This window comes from Spodoptera frugiperda, chromosome 30 (genome assembly GCF_023101765.2).
Source record: "Spodoptera frugiperda isolate SF20-4 chromosome 30, AGI-APGP_CSIRO_Sfru_2.0, whole genome shotgun sequence".
In the NCBI taxonomy this organism is placed as follows: Eukaryota; Metazoa; Arthropoda; class Insecta; order Lepidoptera; family Noctuidae; genus Spodoptera; species Spodoptera frugiperda.
In genome coordinates, this window is record NC_064241.1 from 2,643,185 (window position 1) to 2,669,453 (window position 26,269).

The 26,269-nt window shown below is 36.5% G+C and overlaps 1 protein-coding gene and 1 pseudogene across 1 annotated transcript in view; one reads left to right on the forward strand and one right to left on the reverse strand.

Moving 5' to 3' along the window:
• Positions 1–25,599, reverse strand: part of LOC118270020 (uncharacterized) — a 45,498-nt gene extending 19,899 nt beyond the window's left edge. Inside the window, exons 1-2 of the mRNA XM_050706751.1 lie at positions 25,434–25,599; positions 367–515 (exon numbers count right to left, since the gene is read on the reverse strand). Coding sequence (XP_050562708.1) covers positions 367–515; positions 25,434–25,440 — 156 coding nt within the window. The 5' untranslated portion in view covers positions 25,441–25,599. The remainder of the gene's footprint in view (positions 1–366; positions 516–25,433) is intronic.
• On the forward strand, positions 16,865–24,052 carry LOC126912800 (uncharacterized; annotated as a pseudogene).
• Positions 25,600–26,269: the final 670 nt, after the last annotated feature.

Consider the following 26,269-nt stretch of genomic DNA (forward strand, 5'->3'; position numbering starts at 1 on the left):
GTACCCACGACACAGGAGAACATCCTAGTGTGATATCATTTAAGAATTAAATAGGGTTTTGGGTAATGAATGTATGGAAGTTATTGTTATGGTGAGTATATTTCGTATTTAGTAGTAATTTTTAATTGCAGCACGGGACTCGATTCGGTGTTTGCCATAAACTGCGACCCAAACAACAAAACTTTTGGGAAGACAGTGTATCGTTTATCAAAATCTTTTACCTTTTTAAGGCATAAAGACATAAAATACCCAACAGATTTATAATTTCTTCACCACTCGACCAGACAGGATGCTGCTATTTGTCATATATTCACACAAAAATATGACATATGCCATTAAAATAAAGTCTACATTCCCAAGCCTTACCTGTAACACTCTGACTCTAAGAGCTATAGCAAATGGGTAGAGTTGCACTCCATTCCCGGGCAGGTCTACTTCATCTCCTCTCGACACACCACTCACGGCACTGCAAACTGACTGCTTTCGCGACCACATAGCCGCTTTTGCGTGGAGCACTGTGGACAAGTAAAATTATTATAAATATTATGTAAAAATGTTATTAATTATTAAGTTATCGGCTTACTCACGTAACTGTTTGACGAGGAACTCGACTAGTTTCAAGCCATGCTAGAGGCTCATATTCATAATCCGCATACAATATCGACAAGCAGTTACGTGATTAAGCCGATAACATAATAATTAATTTAGTATGTTTCATGAAAGTTTAGTAAAAAAGTTATTTAAACCTTGCGTCATGATTCACTTTCAGGTAAGCGCTTTTAGAGTCAAATAAAATTAAAATGTGTCTATTGGTTTCGTTGTGAAGTTATTTAATTTGCTCGCAAATTAATTCTACTCTTTTAATCAGTTCCAAAACCTACAATAAAATATATTTTTTTAAATCCAATTATGTTAAATCGATGTCAAATCAGTATATTTACACCTTTTATACATGTTAAGAAGATATGTAGGTATTTGATATATCTACTTTTTATCCTATCTGGAAGCGCATACACATAATGTCCTACGTTATCAAAACGTTATCGGATTTCAGTAACAAAACATGCATAATAACAAAAGTCCTTATCACATACATGGGTATAGGAAGAGTTAAGTAATGTTACACGCCGGCTTACGTTATTGAAATAACATAACGTTTTACCATATTTGTATCCGTGTGGGAGAGCCATGCTTCGGCACGAATGGGCCGGCTCGACCGGAGTGATACCACGGACTCACAGAAAACCGACGTGAAACAACGCTTACGTTTTCTTCATCCTGTGTGAGGTAACAGGAGGCCTAATTACCGGGGCCCAATATTCTCAATTCACAATTCTACAACGATCCTCAAATTCATAAATCCCAAAAAGCTGGCAACGTTTTGGGGCCATATAAAACCATAGCTTAACTGAGTCCGTTTCCACCAGTGCTAAGCTATGTGTACCAAAGAATATGATTGGTGAAAGCCAAACGCATCCACAGTAACGTAGCATAGCACATATCTGGTGGAAAAGCAGCCTTACTCGCGTGGGTGTCTAATCTGACTTATCAACGAAAGCTTCATAAATATTCGATGAAGGCTTGTGTGAAAAGTGAGATAAACATTTACGTTATCTAATGTAAACAGGTATTTCAGAGATTGTCTAGTTACCGCTTGAAGGATTTGTTTTTTTATGGTATAAGCCGGTAAACGAGCAGACGGATCACCTGATGGTAAGTAATTGCCGCCGCGCATGGACACCCGAAACACTAGAGGCGTTACAAGTGCGTTGCTGGCCTTTTGGGGGTTAGAAATTTAAGGGTTGTTGGATAATCATAGATTGAGGAAGGAGGTAATTGGGCCTCCAGTAACCTCACTTACACAACGAAACACAACGCAAGCGTTGTTTCACGTCGGTTTTCTGTGAGGCCGTGGTATAGTGATACCACTCCGAACCAGCTGGCCCTTTGTGCCGAATCATGACTCTTCCACTCTTAGATAACATAGCATAAAGTTCAAACAAACACTTAAATTGTTAAATGGCAAGACTTTGTTTGTCTTATTAGAGAAATTGGGTCATGTAAATGTACAATTATTTGTCTAAGCCGCCTTGTGTGCGCCTACTGGCTCCGTGGCTCGTCGGTAGTTAATCTTTAGTCTATCGGGAGCGCAATATTGTAGGCATTCAGTTTATTATCACAATTGTTGTAGGGCCTCAAGAGAATATTATACCTGATTATATAATAAGTAAATCTAGTGTTTGTTGATAAGTTTAGTTATGTTATCCATCTTATGACAAAATATCGTATTATATAATAAATCCTTAATTATAATTATAAATGCGAAAGTAAGTTGGTTTATTTTTTTGTCATGTCGTAGTGTTTTGAGTTATAAATAGTGTAACAAATACGACTTTTTTAAACATATATTAGCTCCTACCAGCTGCTACGCTCACGTTCTCGTGGGTAAAATAATGTATGAGTTCTAAATTTCATCTCGATCCCTTCAGCCGTTTTGACGAAAACGAGTAACAAACAAAACATATAAACTTTCAAGCAGCAAGGGTCACTGCCTGACTGACGGGCAAAGAATTACTAGGTTTTTTTTTCGATTTTTTCTCAGTAATACCACGGAGTTTAGAATTGTGCCAGTACCCGGGTCCTTTGCGTTACTTTATATATAATGCTGTAAATAAGACCACTTTATCAAGGACTATACATGAAAGTGTCCAAATACAGGTATATTTTCTATGTCCTAGCTTTTGTAATGACGAGATAGCAATCTGACATGGCTGGACAGCTCTTTGAGCTTTGGGCAACTCGGTGTGGTTTTACCTCAGCGTATATATTGTCAAAGGGAGCATAGTTCATCAAATCCTAGGAAAGTTTTGTTACGTGGCATTTCTACGGTAGCATTGGAATAAATTCGTCAGACTAGCAATGGGAACTTCGCTATTTTAAAATGCGCTTTCTGACGAGGTACTTATTTTTGTCCGTTCGTAGTTTTTGATAGAAAACAACCACCACGTAGGTAATACTTGTTTGAAGTAGTTATAGGTAATATCATCCTAATCATCCTATGGTTTCTCTCCGCCTTCGGTGAGGCGATAGAGAGTATCACAATCTTACTGACTAAAACCTAAAACTCTGTTCTTGCTTCGAGCAGGAGCCCCGGTAACCTATGATACTGACATTCAAACAGTCTTTGTTTAAAACTCAGAGCTGACACATATTTAACAACAAGGGCAACAGAATTAAACCTTTAATTCTTAAAATATCAACACACGTAAGCCACTTATTTACAAATCAACCTAAACCTTTTAAATATAAAGCCTAAAGCTAATAAAAAATAAAATAGACGATACAAATTCAAATTTTCTTCACCTGAATTCCGTAGACGGTACCGAGGTAGGTATGCAAACAAAAAGTAATAATGAAAGATAACGATAGCAAAGCCATTATAAAATGAATTTTGTTGGCGAAAAACGTTTTTCGCGTTGGACGTATAAAAGGCTGATGACAAACTGTTAATGAATATTTTACAGGTACTCGCAATATCAGAATCTGAAAGGTTTTGATTAGCTTGCTATGTTGGTATCTACGTGATGTGTTTTAATGTAGTACCTACGTATTTTTTGGAAGCATATTTAAAAATTTAAGTTTGATTATCTCACTTTATTTAAAGAAAAAGTTTAAGTTTTCCGTCCACTTCAACAGCCACTGTGACCAAAGCCTCTTCTCACGCGGAGAATGTTTAAGCGTTAATCACCACGCTTGTTCAATGCGGGTTAGCCAATTCAAACTTACAGAAATTGTAAGCCCGGGTTTCCTCACGATGTTTTTCTTCGCCGTTTGTCAGTGGTGTCTAAATAATCTTAGAAAGTACATACATATAACATGTGAAAATGTCACATTGGTACTTGCTGCTGGTAGATTTATAATCCGCACCCTGATGCATGAGGAATTGAGGAGCAGGAGGATCTTACACTTTCGGGCCGCAACGACATTTCCATGCGCGTTAGAAAATATATAATTATATAGCCTATAGTAATTTCCAGCTCCCCATTCTCTAGGTACAGTATTTTTGTTGTTAACTGTTAAAAACGGTCTATAGTGACGTGGAAGAGAGTGAGACACAAGTTAGTAAGCGTTCATATTACAATATTAACTTCATATCAATAGTAAAATTGAAGTCATTATAACTTTACAAACCTCATTTTGAAATTTCAGTTCAACCTCCTGAAACTGAAATGTGTTTCCACTGAACAACCAATGTTTGTTCCTGTAGAACAAGCGTGAATCCTCAAACTAGGAGATTACCTCATTAATATAAGTAAAGGTTAAATATTTAAAAAGTTTATAATTACCTACGTTCTCGTACCAGTGTGTGTGTATAGTTCAAAAAAGGTTTGAGTAAATTGTGTTATTATGTATAAAATTTTCGCTTCTCAAGGTCGCTTCAAGATCCAAACTATTAGGTTTCGATCTCCACTAGGTTGTTTGGTCCACAATACTCGTTGACATACGATAAAGAAAAACGTCATAAGAAAGCCCTCTGAGGGCATAGTACGAATTTGTAACAAAAACGAAACGAGAGCGCGTACGACGCTCTGATTGGCCGGTGTGCATGAGCCAACCAATCAGAGCGCCAGACACGCTCTCGTTTCTATCTCGTTATAGGTACGTAAAATAAACTCGTACTAAGGGTGCTGAAGTAGAGATGTCTCGTCTCTTAAGGGTTGTTGATGTTGAAATTATCATAACAGAGTCAGTCCTCATAATCATTATCCTTATAAGAGTTTGACTAATATAAACGGACGTAAATCAGTATTTAATCACAGTAGGTAATTATACATTATACAGGGTGACTTTGAATTCGACGTATTCCTCTCGGGAGGTGATAATACAACTAATTTCCTACAAAAATAGCCCTGAGGTCCTTGGGCGGAAAGTGGCTAGTTTCTGAGATATTCAACATTTTTGGTTTTGGTAAAAAAATCCCGAATTGATTACAAAAACATCAATAAATAAAAAAATACTGGTTGGATTTTAGTTATTTTAGTTTTAATCAGTTGCCAATACATCAGTTATCATTTATAAATACTAATAATGGCAGAAATATCATTCGTTTTAAAATAGCAAGTAATTTCCTATGAAATTTTGTTTTGTTTCACTAATTTGGTCAATAGATAACTGGATTTATTTCGAAAAAAATATACGACACTAAGCGTACAAACTATTAGAAAAACTTCCTTGGTTTATTAGCTACCGAGAAACGTAAAATTATTTACAATATTCCCAAAAACAAATGAATTAATTGATGATAAGTAGAGTGTAAAGAGAAAAGCGCAATTTCAAAAACATCTTAATTTGTAAGATTTTGTTCAAAATGATCTTCCCTACGACGAATACATGCCCGAACATACTTCCTTATCTCTATGACGGTCACTCTTGGGCTGAATATGCGTTTTATTTCGTCACTATGTTTTGGAGAAGAATTTCGATGCTCGGCCAATTCCCTCTGCATAAACAAGGGACTTCATGTAAAAATCAACCAGCGTTAGATTCTGGATACCGCGCTTGCCATGTAGTTGGACCCCCATGCCAATATAACGCCTGGGAACCAAGGTACTCTTTCGGGGATAAAAGGCGTAACGTTGCGTTTATAATTTAATTCTGTAGTGCACTTATATTTTAAACTACATCGAAGTGCATTTCACCAGCAATATGTGAACAGATTTATAACAACAACGAGTTTTCAATCTTGTGAAGCCAAACACGTATTCAATCAATTGTTGGGAGATTTCCAAGACCGCCCGCGTTTAGAACACGAGGCAGCTCGAGCTACTCCATTTTGTCAATAATTTCATTGGATTTTCGACTTTATATCCAAACTATAAAATCTAAATAATGAGAGGAGTAGGTTCATATGATGTCGGTTGTACACCCGGTAGGTACAGGAAAGATCCTATGATACTTTACATAATATAATAAGTACTTATATGATTTTGTAATTAAGTATATGAATTTGTAGGCAACATTAATTTTTGATCGTGGCTTTTACTGGCTTTATTATACTTATACCTCATTCCTTTAAGTATTTTCTGTTTTGATGTTTCATAAACAGGAAATGTTTATAAAGCTTACCTATATCATAATATTACTGTAAGTATAGTACTATCGTCGAGGTATAAGGAGCTACCTTTCTTCAAGACGAATTTTTTTGTGATATACAAGTGAAGATGTAATAAGTAAAAATAAAAACATCCTGTAGAAAAGCCCAAGTTTCGCACCTCATCAGTTTTTCTACCGTAAAAAGTTGTGAGATCAATGTAATACCAAGTCGGTTATTTTAGCTTAACACATTGAACGCCGTGATGGCCACCGGTGACCGACGTTAGCGGAGGATTTGCCTTCAACAGTTTTCTATTGGCAGTCAAAGACTTAAAACTCGAATAATCTAACACAATCCTGCATTATTTATATGATAAGGTTGCATCTCCGTTACTTGCCCTGTATTCTCATGAATAAATGGGATTTGACTTGAACGACAAACCAATTTCATTGGAAATTCCATTTCCAGCATTTGAAAATATATTCTACATGACAAGATTGGAATGGAACTACTAATATTTATAAATGTGAAAGTTTGTATGTTACTCCTTCATACTATACGGCAAAACGGATGAAGAGATCGAGATGAAATTTCGAATAGGGGTAGATTGATCAGTCCAGCGCACATCGTGATCTGCTTCGTAATCTGGTTTCCTCTACTTTCTAGAGGTAATTGTTTCTGTATATCGTAATTCGTAATCTGGTTTCTAGGGATAATGGTCTGGAATAACACATAGGCTTTTTATACCACAGGAATGCGGGAAAATCGCGGGCAGAAGCTTGTATAATATACTTAAAGTTATAATATCATATAACTACAATGATTACACAAGCCAAGTAAAGGTCACAAGATCTAGATTTGTTACGCAACACAAAAAAAGTATAATTATTTCAGACTATAAGTGATTTTTTTATAACACACTGTGCGACGTCCTTTGCTATTTTTTGTTAAGAATATCACTTGTCGTGCCTTCTATTTGTGATTATAGGAGTATGGCTTGAAACTTGTCGATCAGTTTTGTAAGTTAGTCTAGTAAAACTTAATTAAAGAATAATATAAAATTTTCTGTTTAAACTCTATCAGAAATATTTATTTGGTATACCAAATAGACTATAGCCTGTAAAACTCTAATTTCAAGTTAAAATTATGATTCATGCTTATTGTATCAAGGACCATAAGAGCAACGTACGTTGCTCTAATCTCTCAAGATCTATCAAGTTTTGATTTAAAAACAGAATATGGAAAATCTGGATCTCCTAACCCAATTTTAAAATTAACAAATTGAGATATGTATATTGAATCCAAAATCCAAATTCAGCCTGCGTAAATCAGCATCATATCACCCCAGCAGAATTTGAGTCTGCGTACACTGAAAATATAATGATGGAAAAATAACCTTTCAGTTCGGCGTATATCGGATTTCTGACTGATTACGAAGGCTATGCTACTGATAGATTTAGATAACTTGTAGGAAGCTTTAGATTAGATATTAAGGTCGAAAATACAACATATAATATAAACAAGTAGTGTAAGTATTCTGATGTACTAAATGTTTGATGTTTAAAAGACATGTGAGATACATGTCTTTTAAACATCAACCTCACGGTGTCGTGTTTTTTATAAGTCGGTAATCGACAGACGGATTACCAGATGGTAAGCAATCGCCGCCGCCCATGGACACCCGAAACAACAGAGGCGTTAAAAGTGCATTGCCGGCCTTTTGGGGGTTAGGAATTTAAGGATGTTGAGGAAGGGCCTCCCAATTTCATATTTCAAATTCTTCAATTGGGACTCCGGCAACCTCGGCACTCACAGAACGAAACACAACGCAAGCGTTGTTTCACGTCTGTTTTCTGTGAGGCCGTGGTATCAATCCGGTCGAACCGTCCGTTCGTGCCAAAGCATGGCTCTACCACACTAAATTATTATAATTACTTTCGAGCCTAAACATAAAGTAATAACACCTTATAGGAATTAAATAAGAAATGACTATTAAAAGTTTGTCCAGTCTAGTAGATAATTAAAATATTTTTAATTAACAGTGTTTCTGGAACAATAATTGTACGAAGATACAATACACTGATTTAAAATATCGCTTTCAGAATATTTATAAATGCAATGAACGGGAAGTTTTGTTTCATGTACCCATATTGTTTTACTTTGATACAAATTGAATAAAAGTTATGCCTGAAAAGGCAGATGAATGAATAAAATCTTTATAAATACGAGTGTTATATCAAAACTGAGTTGAAAGGTGCATTGGCAGTGCATATTGTTTGTTTACTAGTGAAATCGAAATTGTTTGTTTTTTAATTTCATTTTCTGATTCCTCTACATATATTTGAAGTAAGTTCTATCAACGGTTTCAACAATCGACGGAACATGTCAAATATTTTTTCCCGATAAGTATTCAATATCTGACTAACAGCTGTACACAGAGACATTTAATTATTACTTACACTATTCCTTAGTAACGATTTTGTTCCGAAAACGATTGCTAGCGACTGAGTTATGTAACCATTAAATGACTAACTAAAACGAAAGCCCATTATCTAACAAAATCACAAACTTTTTTAATGTTTAATTTTCATGCTGGCATCATTCCAATTACTTAAAAGCTATTTTAAATCGTATATAAATAACATAATAAGAAATAATTTTGTTCACTTCGACCTTCATCATCATAATTATTATCAAAAGCTGGAAGACGTCCACTGTTGGCCAAAATCCTCCCCCTTAATCCTTGACGAACGCCGAACCACCAACACTTTACTTTACTTTAAAACCTTACAGTAGAAAAACTTCATTACAAAAAACCCAAGACTAATGCACCAAGATCAAACCAGCTCTATAGTTTCTGCAGCCAAAGCCAAAGGATCACGTAGATAAATAGAATCTCGTGTACACCATTATTTATCAGAGCATCTGATCCCACTAACGATGCTGAAAATAGTGTGTTACGGAACAGAGAACATACAGTCAACGTTTAAATTTAATTTATGACCGGATAACTTGATAATCTTCTAACAAATACTCTTTGGAAATAACTTTATTGTGTTGCTGCATTTTGTATTGATTTCGACATAACACTGGTTGGTATTTTTGAGAAGTGCAGTTACTCTTAGTACGAGTTTGCTTTACGTTTTAAGTAATCGAAACGAGAGCGCGTTCGGCGCTCTGATTGGTTGGTCTATTCGAGGAGGCCAATCAGAGCACGATTTATATTGAATATTATTTTGCTTTCTTATTTTATCACTAAACAACACCTGTTTCGTGGCTACAAAACAAAACGAACTCCGAAACGAACGAAATCGAACAAAACTTTTTCTCAAATAAATAAACAGGGTGAAAACGGAACGCTCCTAAATCCCGCAAACAGGTGATGGTGAAAAACGAGTAGTATTTTCAAAAAACTAAGCAATTCAATGTTTATTTTATATAATAAATAGTTGTAATCAACTACTGAAGGCTGATGTTGCATGGATAACACGAAAACAATAACGATTAAAATTATAAAACCAGAAAAAAAATTGAGCTTTTCGGGCGTGTTCGCTTACCCTCTGTATAGCAATTTAGTCGGAACATCTGTATATCTGTGTAAAGTACGTACTCCACCTATTTATTTAGAGCTTACATCGAGTTTACGATCCCAAAAGTTAGTAGACGTCAATAAAATAAAACTTTATTCGACTAATGTACAAGTAAATAAGGGTATAAAAGTTACATTTAAACACAAATGACTGTCGGTTTCATTCGAATTTTTAATAAGGCTCGCTTAGTTCTTTTGTTTAGAGCACATCCAACTTTTGTGGTGAAAATGTAAAAGCTTTATAATTACAGTCACACCTTGATAAGTGAGACATCAAGGGACTTGTAAAGTGGTATCACTTATAGAGATATTCTATGAATCTCAGAAAACGAGTTGCGGACTACCTAGCGGGTTTACCGGGGCTCCGGCTCGAAAAGCAGGAGTTGGAACGGGGTGGTTTTTAGTCTGTAAGATTCTGACACTCCTTCTCGCCTCGCCCAAGGCGGGACAAGTCATTGGATGATTTTCCCCCCTCAAAAAAAACGTAACTCCATAATTTCACAATACAATACAACAATTCAGATGAGTAAAGAAATAACTCCCCTCCTAATGTAGTCTTCAATCGATTCCCCCACAAACCACTCAAGATCCTCCTTCGAATTGAGGATTTGTGTTCAAATTCCTTTATCGCCAAACTATGTTGAAGTAGGTATTAAGCTTGAATTTCACTCTATTGATAAAGTTTTTGAATAGGATTATACTTAGTTAGGTACCTATTATATCGTGGCGGCCCAGAGGTTAGGACGCACGCTTCTCATGCATGAGAGTGCAGGTTCTAAACCTACCAACGGCTAAGTACGAATGTGCTTTTTTCCGACTTAATAAAAACGTTGCCCCACACTAGGATTTTCTCCTGTGTCGTGGGTGCGTTTACAAGCATACTATTTCACATACACAATATGACACCCAGACCCGAAACAACAATTTCTGGAACACACAAAGAGTTGCTCCATGTGGGAATCGAACCCGCTACACGTTACTTAGTATAAGACTTCAGTATATGTATTTGCTAAAATTATTTAGACATCCCTAACTAAAAGTGAAGAAAAACGTGGTGATTAAATGCTCAAACCTTCTCCGTGTGAGAAAAGGCCTTTGGTCAGCCGTGGCCCATTTGAAGGTTGTTAATGTAATAATTATGTAGGTTACACGTGATATTTCAATAGCTATGAGTATGGTTATCTTCATAAGTAATTTATCGGATTACATACAGATAAATGTAACGGGATGAATAGAAATGGAGAGGCGAGTAGAAATAGAAAAGGTGTGAAAAGGTAGGTACTATGAAGAATTCTTCGGTACTGCCTCGGTGGCCGAGGGGTTGCAAGTGGGCTAGGGGTCTCGGGTTCGATTCCCGGGTGGGGCGACGTATTACTGGACTTTTTTTCGTTTTTCGAATTATTATTACATGGGACTTACAACATAATGGATGTACATTGTACAGTGGCATTACGTACCATAATGTGCACGTCTGCCTACCCCTTCGGGGATAAAAGGCTTTACTTTATAAAAAAAAATCTTTGGTCTCTGCCCGATTTCTATTACCACGTTTTACACTATTCTTTCAATATTATGTACCTATATCTTTTACAAAACACAAGGCTAGTCTAGTCTAGCCATTTAACATGCATTACAAAATCATTGACAATTTGACACTGAGCGATATGCGAATATTTCGACGATCATTCATAGAAAAATATCATTCATCTTTAACCTCCAAAGAAATAAATAAAAATCGTGACATGATAATTTACTTGTATTTCAATGAAATGCTAAGAGAATCTAACATTGTGCCCTCAAGCGCGGTTATTGACATACATACATAACATCACGCCTTTTTTATCCCCGAAGGGGTAGGCAGAGGTGCACATTACGGCACGTAATGCCGCTATACAATGTACACCCACTTTTCACCATTTCTGTTATAAGTCCCATGTAATAGGGGGTGAGCCTATTGCCATATCCTGGACACAATTCCAGACTCCATGCTACTACCGAGAAATTTTCGAAAATCCGAAAAAAGCCCAGTAATACTTTGCCCGACCCGGGAATCGAACCCGAGACCCCTTGTTCGGCAGTCGCACTTGCGACCACTCGACCAACGGGGCAGTCGGTTTATTGAGTAAATGGATATCTTTTTTTGTTGAGGGGGGAAAATCATCCAATGACTTCTCCCGCCTTGAGTGAGGCGAGAGGGAGTGTCAGACTCTTACTGCCTAAAAACCACCCCGTTCCTTCTCCTGCTTTTCGAGCCGGAGCCTCTGTAAACCTTCTAGGTAGTCCGCAGCTCCGGAGATTTCGCTTCCCAGTACGGATATAATAGGGATGATGACGGGGTATGAAAATGAAAAATCTAATTAGTCCGTCAGTTAGGTAATGAAAAAAATATTACACATGTATTTTTTTATTTCGTCATATAAAATAACAATACTTAGATAGAATTAATCAAATTTTAGTAGTGGTAGCAAATACGCCATTTCTACTTATAAAATGTCTCTAGAAGTGACGTCACGCGATATTTCAAATCGTTATATCTTCGAAAGTATTCATTTCCGTAAGAAAATACAAAATACGTGTGTAATATTTTAAAATAATCTACAAGACGGATATTAAAATAAAAATAAGTCGTCTACCCTTTTATTATAAATGGGCTTTAAAATTTTTATCTCAATCTAAAATGTACCCTGTACTTGACTTAATATGTGTATGTATAACACAAATGAAAAAAGAGAAGCGGTCGTTAAATAAATATTGTGCTTCTTCTAACCTTTAAACAGCATCTATTATGTTATGTTAAACAACAAAAAACAACCTTACTACCCTAAAAACAAAGTTCAAGGTCAACGTTACCGTAGGTCACTGGAGAATTAAATACACAAAGATTTTTAATCGAAGGTTTTCCAATGCGTTGGACCAGACGTCTCGACATTGGGAAATGGCTTTCTTATTAACTTACCGGCCTTAACTAGCTGTGCACGCCGGCTTTACTTGACTCTTCCATTTTGTTTCTTTGAAAAGTTAATTGGCAACGTTTTCTTGTTTTCAATTTGTATAGAGGTTATGAGATTTTCTTGTAGTCCTTGTAATCTTGTAATATTGTTATTCTTTGTCTTGTTAGAACTGAATATATATCATGATTTCTGCTTATTAGTTATACAGGGTGTCCCTGAAGTCGACGTCCAACAGGCACCAGATGATCGGCAAGGTTCCAAATGTTATCAGAAAAATATAAAAAAAAATCTAAGTCCTACAGTTTTTAAATTACAGAGACTTATGTGTTATCCACGAAAAAGTACACCCTGTGCCAGTCTTTTGACTCTTGTTGCTACAAATCTTTATTTTTTTGTCTGCAGTCTTCCTTACATTATCCTGAATAGTGTTTCAGTAATATGGAATCATAAATTCTTAGCCAACTGCTTTAGATTGGAAAACATTGTTAGTTTTAGAGGAACCAAATACTCTGAATAAAATTTTCACCTTACTTTAAGTGACTGTACTGAATAAATTATGTATTGCGCTAGTAATGGCAAATTTCACCAAAGTTGGCGCATTTAATAAGGATTATAAAATGGTATAGCACTTTGCAAATTATTTCTTAAATTCGACACAAAAAAAGATTTTTCAACGAAACTCCGTTTCGATGAATTTATTTGACCTTACTAATATTTCTTCTAGTGTACTCAAATCATACGTTACAACCTCGTATGCACTAGACAACACTTTGCAGGCGATTTGTTATCATCATGTTGAAAATTAGCGAGGATCTCTTGTCAAACAACATTGTCTGTCTACTCATGATTTCGCTTGCAGCTTTCGTCGGCAATATTACTAGACTTACTAGAGGAACTGATGTTGTATATCATGTTTCACTAAATAATATTAAATGAATGCAATATGATGTTCAAAGTGCATCAAACACAATATCAAATGTGTAGTAAAATCAAAAGGAACGGACGCGGCAGATTCATGTACACAGCATATCGACGCGGTAGTGGTATGGTGTACATGAGCCCTTACGCACAATTACTCGTCATATCACCATCAAAAAAAAAAAAAGAAATGGGTGAATCCTCCGATTAAGGAACGTGTTCATGCCTTGTGATCAAATGCGGGATGAAGCATCAAATATTCTTTAGTTTGTCGAGAAAGAGTTATTTGCACCTGTTACAAGGAATTGCAGGTAAAGCAAAAAATTATTTAAAAAATAAATAATCAACACGGCGCAAAAAAGCTAGTGCTCAGCTAAAATGCCGAAGTCTGGGTACGATGGCTCGAGATGCACAACACCAGTTCGTCTAGCGATAATATTGCCGACGAAAGCTGCAAGCGAAATCATGAGTAGACAGACAATGTTGTTTGACAAGAGATCCTCGCTGATTTTCAACATTATGATAACAAATCGCGTGCAAAGTGTTGTCTAGTGCATACGAGGTTGTAACGTATGATTTGAGTACACTAGAAGAAATATTAGTAAGTTCAAATAAATTCATCGAAACGGAGTTTCGTTGAAAAATCTTTTTTTGTGTCGAATTTAAGAAATAATTTGCAAAGTGCTATACCATTTTATAATCCTTATTAAATGCGCCAACTTTAGTGAAATTTGCCACTACTAGCGCTATACATAATTTATTCAGTACAGTCACTTAAAGTAAGGTGAAAATTTTATTCAGAGTATTTGGTTCCTCTAAAACTAACAATGTTTTCCAATCTAAAGCAGTTGGCTAAGAATTTATGATTCCATATTACTAGAGCACTATTCAGGATAATGTAAGGAAGACTGCAGACGAAAAAATAAAGATTTGTAGTAACAAGAGTCAAAAGACTGGCACAGGGTGTACTTTTTCGTGGATAACACATAAGTCACTGTAATTTAAAAACTGTAGGACTTAGAATTTTTTTTATATTTTTTTGATAACAGTTGGAACCTTGCCGATCATCTAGTGCCCGTTGGACGTCGATTTCAGGGACACCCTGTATGTAGTAGTAGTAGTAGTATTAGTTATAAGTATACAGTTAGTTTTACAATGCACAACAGTCGCCGCGTCATGTGTCGTATGTGACGCTCATGAATGAGCCTCTAGCATGGCTTGAAACTAGTCGAAATGAAAAACATAAAAAATAACTTTAGTATGTCTCACGAAAAGTATCTTTCGTAAATTAATGTTTAAGTCTCACATCCTTTTACATGCATACCAAATGACTTAGAGAAAGCAATTCAAAGAAAGAAGGATAGAACTGGAACGGTCTCAGTACACTATAATATTAACTGTGTTAGTATTATGTGTACGACAATGATGTAAAAAGAGCGGAGTCTCCTAATACAGGCATTGTTTGCTTAAATGGGGGCTCCAAACACGTTTGTAATGTATTTCTTTATTTACACAATAAACTTTTTTGTATTTGTATTTTTTGTAACTATACAGATGGTCAAACTGAAAATATTTTTCCTTACACATTTACATACATATAAAGTACGTAATATAGCAAAACAATGTTTATCTTCACACTTGAAAGGAGTCCCGTTACTGTGTCATCATCCAGCCTCTCAGAGACAAGTGGTAACCTTGAGTCATCATCATCATCAGCCGAGAGACGTCCACTGCTGAACAAAGGCCTCCCCCTTGGTCCTCCACGTAGAACGACAAGTCGCCACCTGCATCCACTGGCTCCCCGCCACTCTGACGATGTCGTCGGTCCACCTAGTGGGAGGTCTGCCCACGCTGCGTCTTCCGGTCCGCGGTCGCCACTCAGTCACCTTCCTGGCCCAGCGGCCATCAGTCCTCCGAGCGACGTGGCCTGCCCATTGCCACTTCAGCCTGCATATTTTCAGAATTTCCATATTTCGGATTTTGTCGCGCAAAGATACTCCGAGCATAGCTCTCTCCATCGCGCGCTGGGCGACTCTGAGCCTTTCTAAAAGGCCAGCAGTTAGGGACCATGTCTCGGTACCGTACGTCATCACTGGCAACACACACTGGTTGTACATCCTGGTCTTCAGACACTGCGGGATTTTTGACGAGAAGACTTCATGTAACTTCCCAAACGCTGCCCATCCGAGTTGGATTCTTCGGGCGACCTCTTTCTCGAAGTTGGACCTACCTAGCTGGATGATCTGACCCAGGTATGTATAGTGGTCTACAACTTCGAGTATATCGTTCCCAACGATAACAGGTATAGGTGCAACATGGACATTTGACATGATTTTCGTCTTGTCCATGTTCATTTTAAGACCCACCTGTTGGGAAACGGTATTGAGGTCGCTGAGCATGGTGTTCAGGTCTTCCAGCGACTCTGCCATTACGACTATGTCATCGGCGAAACGGAGATGAGTGATGTATTCGCCATTAATGTTGATGCCGCGTCCGCTCCAGTCCAAGAGCTTAAAAACGTCCTCCAGTGCGTTCGTGAACAGTTTTGGAGATATAACGTCTCCCTGTCTCACGCCCTTCCGCAACTGGATTGGCCTCGTAGTCTCTTCCTGGAGTCGGATGCGCATGATGGCGTTGTTATACAACTAAAAAAAATCACGGTGGATTTATTCAGGAAGGCTTCAAACATCACGCTGTAATCAATAGGGATAGACTAGCAAGTGAAATCGCATTGGAGTAGCGGGCTTATTATACTTGCATCACTATGACTACCTGTAGCTCTATGTTATCTCTTTTATTGTGTTATGTTGTTATATTTTGTTTATACATAATATAATATTTAAGAATAGATAGTTTTATCTCAGGTTAAGTTTGGGTATTCCAGTAAATGATATATTAATCTCTCATTTACAATCAAATTTCTTATCATAAGTCAAAGGCCGAGGTATTCACCCATACGACAACAAACATATTGTATTAAGTATTTTCCTCAAACTGAATGTAGATCGAATCTCACTAATATCAAGTCTTTAATCCTTGAGGGATTGACAGAGGAGCTTGAGCTTATAAATGCAACACAGATATTGTTACAGTTTAAAATATGTTCTGTATCTTTTAAATGTTTACTCGAATTTTGTTCAATTCTCTGATCGAAACTGTAGTCTGTACATATACAATATTTTTTAAGTAATTCAGAAGAAGATATACTATTCTTAGAGTCGTTCGTCCAGTCACTCGTCAGCCGTGCAGTCCTTATCAGTATGACGTGCTTGTTTATTTTTTATGTACTGGACCTGTCTCATGACCCGGGCCGCAGTTATCAAGGAAACAGTATCGTGACAGCTTTAGTCCAGTTCCCTTGTGTATAAACATGGGCGCGAAAATACATCTTATTTCATCGTGGCTCCTTATACTGTTACAATCATCGAGTGGTTATAGATATGACCCACAGAAATATTCTATCGGATTGTTTGCGGCGTCTGCTCTGAACAGAAGTGGCGACAAAGAACCCTGCATGGGCACTTGTTACGGGTTTTCGAAGGATGTGTGCCGCTTAGGAACCAAGAAAAGGGATGAAGGCAAAGTTTGTAATATAAGTAACGACTTCTTGGTACGACATTACACGAAGTACTACCACGGTCAAACGAAATTATGTATGAGTGATTGCAACAATTTCGGATACCCATACACATGGTGTGTCACTGGAAACCATTGGAGCAAATGCAGTAAGGAAATACCGCGGAATGTGACGAGAAGAATTCCCGCTTCGACCAAATACGAATACTATCACTGTTTGGAGGGTTGCACGAACAAAGGACAGTGTGACATCTATCCTGAATCTAAAGAAAGCTGTGACGCGTCTTTTTTTTTTTTTTTTTTAATCTTTTATTTAAGGGGCTTTTATTCTAAGAACATGCCAGCCCCGTTAATTCATAAGTAAGAAATACATACAATAATACATACCTTATAAACTAGGGCATAAGTATCAGAATATCACTGACGCGTGAACACCTTAAATAAGTTGATGGCAGCAGACGAAACAGGATTTGCTAAAATCTTTAAAAGAGGCCCAACATCCATCATATTCAAATTAAATTCGCGCACCAGTGATTCCCTGTCACTTTTATATTTATCACATTCTATTAATATATGATATACATCATCAAGTACACTACACACATCACAATTAGGGGAATCTACCTTTCTCATTAAGTATGCAAATTTCTTGGAGGGATAGTGACCTGAACGTAACCTATTTGCTATAGTTATAATATTTCTACTTATTTTATAATTCATAAACCATGGTATTCGAGCAGGCTGACACTGTATCGTTTTAAACCAGATACCTTTCTCTTTACTCCTCTCATCAAAATATTCTTTGAATGTGTTATAACATTTGTTTTTAGCTACAGTAAGATACTCCGGGTAAAATAACTTTAAATAATATTGATCACCATCCGTTATTGCTAATTTGGCTAACCTATCCGCCTCCTCGTTACCAATTAATCCGACATGAGATGGAACCCATTGCAATCTAATAACCTGACCTCGACTTTTGAAACTGTATGTTTGGTTTAATATTGCATATGCTAGTGATGCACCTCTGGACGCAGAGGCGCAACGAGCAATATGTTGTAAAGCACTTTTACTATCGGTAAGTATAACCATTTTATTACACTGGAAATTACGTATACTTTTAATTGCTTCTAAAATTGCAATGAGTTCCAATGTCATTATCGATGCATTAACATTATCAATTTTGAACATAGACGATTCTTTCTGGCTAGCATTATAGTATGCAGCTCCTTGCCCATTAACACTTTTAGACCCATCAGTAAAAACTCTATGCCATCCCTCGTACTTTTCATTTAGTTCCTGGACAATCTCTGAGTAGGTCACTGAAATGTTTACATTTTTCTTACTCTCTTTTACACAATTTAAATTACAGTGAATAATTTCCTTTTCATCTATGTATGCAGTCCATATATCTAATGAGAACATGTCAAGTGGGTATGAGGAGTAAATATCAAAGGCTGTGCATTCAGTATATACTACACAAAGCAGCGGTTTTTTTATTGCGCCAGTAACGACTCTGTTCCAAGAAAGTTAAGTCTTTTTTAAATTTATTTATAGCAATGTTTGTCCAAGACATACATTTAATATAATATTTAAACGCAAGATATAATCTTCTATTGTGTAGAGGGGGTATAGCTAACTCAGCTTCCATGACATGTATAGGAGTACTCCTGATATAGCCGCCAATAATTCTGAGTGCCTGATTTTGAATTAGGTCTAGCTTGTATAGATGAGACTTTGCGCTAGTGTCGTATAAAAACGAGCCGTAATCAATCCTACTTCTTAATAAAGCTATATACAGGTTACGCAAGTGTTTAGGGTGAACACCCCAGGAGGGTCCTGTTAAAATTTTTAGTAGATTCAAATTCCGTAACGTTTTCTGAGCGGTTTCGTTTATGTGTTTACTCCAAAGTAGGGACTTATCTAACCACATTCCTAAGTATTTAATATTATCAACACACGGGACAGTGTTACTATTTATTTCCACATTAATGTTTTGTTCACTGCGCTTTCGGCTAAATATACACACTTTAGATTTATTTGAAGATATCTCAAGTCCAATAGATTTTAATTTATTTACGACAGAATTTAACATAGTTTGTAAGTTTATTTTACAATTGTTTAGATTTTTATGGCTCATATAGAAGGCAAAATCATCTGCGTATTGGGATACCATAATTCCTAACTCCTCATTATCCTTACATATGTCATATGTTGCCACATTAAACAACAATGGTGAAAGTGGATCTCCCTGGGCCAAGCCCATGCTAGTCCAACGAGATGCAATAACCTTACCAGTAACTCTGTCCTTTATTGTTAAACACCGCGCACTTAGAAATGACGATATGTAATTGCAAATACGATATCCAAAATTCAATAGGTCTAACTTCTTGATAACTTTCTCTATAAGAACGTTATTATATGCATTTTCCACGTCTAAAAAACAAGCTACCGTGGACATTTTATTTGAGAATCCTACCTGAATGTGAGTTATGATTCTGGATAAATTGTCCAAACATGACTGACCTCTACGGAATCCTGTCGTATTTTCTGACAAAATCAAGTTTCTTTCTAGGTGCCATTCCATTCTTTTCAGCAACATATTATGAAAGATTTTACACAGACATGACATCAAAGATATTGGCCTTAACTTCATATCGGCGCTAGGATGGCTTGAAGCCTTCGGTATAGGAATAATCCGAATGGTTCGCCATTGCTCTGGTATTATACCAGATGTAAAAATACTATTGAATAAATACAAAAGAAAAACCTTGCCGTTCTCTGGAAAATTATATAACATGGAGTAAGTGATACCATCATCACCAGGAGCAGTGTCCTTCCTTTTTAAGCATTTGACTAACTCTGACATTTCAAATGGTATTTCCAATGGACTGTTTATGGATAAAATTTCATGACGCCTGTCCGAAGCCATATCTGGTGTCAGACTATGCAATAAGTTTTCGCTTTTATCTACAGGCACATAGAATGTAGGTTTACGATGATTTTTTTGCCATTTCATTTTGCCCCACATATCCGATGCAGACTTACATTCATCAATACTTGAACAAAAATTCCTGTAATCTTGTGAACGAGCTTGTGTAATTAATAATCGCGCTTTTTCAGTGTTATTTTCTAATATTCTTAAGTTGTCGGGAGTAGGGTTTTGTCTGAATTTTTTAAGTGCTAACCTCCTCAAGGCCACTGCCTCAGATAATTCGGGCTTCCAATATTTCTTTGGCCTAAAAGTGCTTGCTGGTTTATTACATATTTTAATTTTAGGAATATGTTTATTAGCTGAGATATTAATGTGTTTTTCTAAATAGTCATACATATATTGGACATTATCCATGGCAAAATCATAATTAGAGAAATACTTCTGAAGATCGTCAGTATACCCTTTCCAATTGGCCATCTTAAAGTTACGATGTTCTATGAGCGGAAACTGTTGTTCAAAATTAAATAATATCTTTAGAATAAGGTGATCGCTCCCCAAATTCTCGTTGAAAACTTGCCACTTGGATTTTATTATCAAATCATTAGAAACAAAGGTTATATCGGGTGAAGTTCTTTGTACGACTCCGCCAACTAGCTTGACTCTGGTAGCATCACCATTATTTAAGTAAGTAAACCCGCAATCAAAAGACGAGTCTAATAGCTGATTCCCTCTTTGATCCGTTTTGTATGACCAATTACTATGGTGCGCATTAAAATCACCGGCGATTAATGTTTTCCTAGAAGAAATGGAAAATAAATTGTCCCAATCAGATTGTTGAGTACGAATTAAGGGTGAACAGTAAACAGCCATAATATTATCCAGGTGATTACAATTATTTACATGAACTGCCTCAATGTCTGGGTTGCTTACGTTCAGCGTAAGTGCTTTAGATTGTAATGTCTTATGGACAAACATTGCTACTCCACCATATGAATCGTCTCTGTCTCGCCTATATATATTGTAGTTATTGATATACAAGTCAGAATCCGAGTCTAACCAGGTTTCACTCACAATAGCTATATGTATTTTCTCTTGAACTAATAAAGCGTCGAAACTACTAAGCTTCGGCTTTAAGCTTTGTGCATTCCACTGGCATATGTTAATCGAATTTCTTTTACTACTTCTATCCATCTAAAAATTTAAAAATTGTCTGTAATACTCCACCCCCACAAAACATGTTCACAAAATATGATTTACACTCTTCATAAATAAATTTAAACACTAAAATGATTTTTTCCAGAAAAGTTTTGTTCTCGCAAACTACTATTTCTTCAATTTTTTGCATAAGATATTGTACTTTCTTTTTCTTTTTTTCCTTTTTCTCTGACACCTCTTCACCTAACCTCTGCGGTCTATCTGTAATTTCATTTTCAATTTCCATGATAGAAAAATCAGGATCTGTGTGTTGTTTACTATTTTTCTTACCTGCAGTATTTCCGTTTTTACGCCTGATAGACTTGTCATGTTCTGTTTCTTTCACCTGACTACTTTTTCTATTCGAAGACGTTGACTCTCTTACCACATCGGCATAAGTATTGATATGCGACTGTCTATTTGCATACTCACAGTTGTCAACAGTTTTTGGATACTCCTTTTGAGATATTGTGTTAGCTGTTTCAGGATTCTCGTGCTTTTCCTTCGCCAAGCTGAGGAAAACCTCATATGCCTCCTTATAAGATAAATCTTTGTCACCCATGATTGACCGGATTTCTTTTTCTTTCAAGTACACCTTACAGGATTTATCCAGGGCCATATGAGGACCTTTACAGTTAGGGCATGAAAAAGTAATGGTTTCGCAATTCATATGATGATTACCACATTTAGGGCATACGATACTTTTACTAGGACAAAACCTTTTAATGTGGCCAAACTTCCAACAGTTGGAGCATTGATTCACAGGAAATATATATCGTTCTACTGGGAATCTGCAGCCGTATGCAAATACAAAAGAAGGACGTGAACGACTGTTAAAGCATATTCTAACAGTTTCACTATTGACCCAATTTCCATCAGGATCCATGCGTTTGAGTCTTTTAACTGACGTAATTTTAAATGAACTAGTCAAAGAATCTAATAATTCTTTTTCAGAGGTTTCTAAATCTACCCCTTTTACAATTCCATATGATAAAGTAAGTTCACTAGTTAATTGAGCTCGCACTCCTAACTGTGCCAGCTTTTCGCATTTAATAAGATTTTCGGCCTGTACTTTATCACTGAATTGAATAAATATCTTGTACGGATTTTTGTAGTGAATCTTCATAATGTTAAGGATGTTTTCGTTTCTAAGCATCTTCGCTAAGGCCATTTGCTTAGGTAATACTTCCGCGGATGTTAAACATACCTCAATTTTTTCACAACTGCCCTCTTGTTCCATACTTTCTACCGATTTATTATCTGACAAGGAATCGCTTCTTATCAATCTCTTCAGTTTTCTATTCCTTGTAACTGTAATAAAACCTTCTTCACTACTTCCTTCACTAATGTCTCGCAGTCTTTTCATGCCTCTCGAATTTTGATTATTATTTATTTCTTTACTACCCTCAGCCGCACTCCAATTAAATTCTTGTGATTCTTGCATTCGCTGCAATTCTTGCTCACAGTCTTTAATTATCTCCGAGTCACTTTTATCACCGTCATCACTGTTCTCGTCAGACATTACTCACAACTCTTTATGAATGAAATATCTAACGGCAAACACGACAAATGTTTTTGCGATATAGATGTACGTGTAGCTAATCACTGAATCGATCTGAATTATAATTGTAAATACAATTAATTTTTTCTTATATTATTACCGCGTCGCATGGTGCAGATGACACATGTCCGCTGTGACGCGTCTAAACTTGTTTATGTATCGGACAATCCTACTGAAGCTGGCACACGATGCGCAACAAGATGTGGTTATCTGGTCAACGAACAACTACATGTGCTATGACACAAGGAAACAATGGGTCAAATGTTATCCCTCACCAGACGGTACGGAAATTGTAAAAAGTTTTCATTGGTATGCTAAAAAATTCAAGTATCCATTAGATGATGATGGACGATTAAAACAATCAGCTTACAGAAGACCAGGTGATTACATCGACGTAGATGATAATGTTATTCTCAAAATGGAATCAATTTTCAGCGGTCAAAATGTTGTCGAACAAATGGCTAAGACGCTGGAAGCCATATACACCACAGAAACGTTACCTCAGCTGCGCGAAGAGCCGATACTACAGTACACTGTTCGGATCGTTCCCACCCCATTCGATCAACCCCAAATCATTTTGCCAATGGTCGTCAGGGCGAGGTACAGTAACTTCACACGTCGTAAAGAAAAATCACCATTTACAAATTCTGCTATTGTCAACTATAGAAATCAGAATCCTAGACCAGGTTTAGATGTTCAAGGTTATATTGTTCCACGAGCTTTGGGTGGCACTGAAGAACCTCACAACATCATACCTTTATGGGTTGGGTTGAAACAAAACTTAGGAGCGTGGCCGACTTTGGAGTACTTCATAAGTGATTATATCCAGGAACATCCAAACTGTACAGTGGAACATTTAGTGGTGATCAACTATGACTTCACTTTATCGAATCGTCCAATGTCTTTTGGTATAAGTTTGAAGTTATTTGACGCGAACGGTAGAAACCCAAGAAACATTTATGAAACAGTTTTTTTAGTTAATTCAGCAGGGAATGATATTTAAGTGTGTTATAGTAAGTAGCACAGCAACATATGTATAAGAGAGGATAATACCATCTTATAATAAAAAATATATTTTAATACAATTTATTCTCAAGTTCAATTAATGCTTCAACGAACATAAACACGTATGTGTAATTTATGTAGATTGTACAATAAAAGGTGTTTGCATCACTTTTATTTATAAATACATAATTATTATTATATCTTAATAAATAAAGACATGTTAAAGTTTTGTTAAGGTTTGATTTGTATGGCTACACAGTTTTACTATGGATCATTAGGTTTCGTTTCTTTTCCATTTTGAAGTATTTTGAAAAATTCCAGCAATTTATCAATGCTCCTAAACGGAATTGTTCTATTTTGAGACTAAGTTCCAATAGTTCAATCTGCACAACAGATCGCAGTTCAGAGAGATCGTACATTTTTAACGAGTTTCCAATGCAGTGGCCGGCTATAGCTTGGTGCTACCAATTTCCGGAGCTGACATTCATTCGTCGTCTAAACCTAAGCGGTATTTTGTACTAAGGGCTGATTTTTGAATCAATACATAATTCTTATTTGTAGAATAAAATTGACATTTGACAGTTTATAGTAGGAAGGATTGCCAAATTTTCGAAATTATTCCTCCGATATTTTTTTTTCTGGCATTGGAAAAATCAGCCCTAAATGGTATTAGGTTCGAAAGATAAGAAATAAGATAATTTTGTAGCAGGACATATTTTATAATGACTTTCACGTTACGTGCCTAAGCTTTTAGGAAAGCCTATTGGTAATAATTGGTTTAGGTATCACTTATTCCACAGAGTTGTTTACCTTTGATAACACATAACGTAGACTTAATACTATATAACTCTGGTTCCCGCAGTCTTGGCTTTGTTGTCCGGGTCAATAGATCCTCTTCCAAAATTAAGTACGTGTACTAACTACAAAAAAACATCATTGCCTTTCCTTTTCTACAATGATACTCTAAAGATTTTAGAGTAAAATATTATTATAGAAAAAATATAACACACACACACACACACACACAACGTCACGCCTTTTATCCTCGAAGGGGTAGGCAGAGGTGCACATTACGGCACGTAATGTCGCTATACAATGTACACCCAATTTTCACAATTTCTGTTATAAGTCCCATGTAATAGGGGGTGAGCCTATTGCCATATACTGGACACAATTCCAGACTCCGTGCTACCACCGAGAAATTTTCGAAAATCCGAAATAAGCCCAGTAGTACTTTGCCCGACCCTGGAATCGAACCTCTTGTTCGGCAGTGGCACTTGCGACCACTTGACCAACGAGTCAGCAAAAATATATGTAGCCTAAAAATGTAAATAGGCTTCTTTTTTCTTGTTTGTTCGATATCGAAAACCTGAGTTACAATTGTTACCGCTGATTACCGCCCCTATAGGGGTGGGTACATCTGTCTGGACACTTAGACCAGCTTGTTGAGACTAAACTTAATTCAAGATGAATGACCCCCAGATAGGTATATTTTGTTTAATTCAAGTACCCATACTTATGTTTCTTGTATTTTATCTTTGAAGAAAAATTAATACATTATATTATACACCATAAAATATATTTTTTAAATAAACTAAAGCATTTCTTACCAGGCATTGATTGCACTGTATAAAATCCAAAAATAAATCACATTACACAAACTGAAACCACGAACACTAGTTTACTATTTCGAAACCATATTGGCTACCAAACTTTGCCGCTACGTAAGGTGACCGCGATGCGAGCGAGACGCCCTCTCTCTTTGAAAGCCGGGGAGCAACTGAAGTATCGAGAGCTAGGATGTTAGATGAAAACGTTCATATGGTGGATAGAATGATGATTATTGATATATAATGGGAAATTGACGGGATAATATTGTTACTCGTACTGGTCGGTTATAAATGTAGCTTTTGTTTTGTGATATATTTATGTGAAGATCTTGTTTGTTCAATTGTTAAAGGATGTATGATATAAGTGCTTCAATAGACAAAATATAATTTAAATGCATGTTGTATGAATGAGACTGCCTCGTTGGTCCAGTGGTCGCAAGTGCGACTATCGGACGGGGTGGTCTCGGGTTCGATTCCCGGGTCGGACAAAGTATTACTGGCATTTTTTTTTCAATGACAGTTTTTGACAATAGGCTCACCCCCTATTACATGGGACTTATAACACATGGTGAAAAGTGGGTGTAGCGGCCGTGTATATACGTGCCGTAATGTGCACCTCTGCCTTACCCCTTCGGGAATAAAAAGTCGTGACGTTCTGTGTGTTATATGAATGAGTAAGCTTGATAAAATTAGTTGAATGTATGTAATAGAAAAGTGAATGTATAGGATACGTCTGTCAATCCCATACATTCACTTTTCTATTCATCTGAAAATTCGACTAACGTTTTCCACCTTAATACCAACGTATTGTCTAAGGAGGCTGTTACTTTGCTATT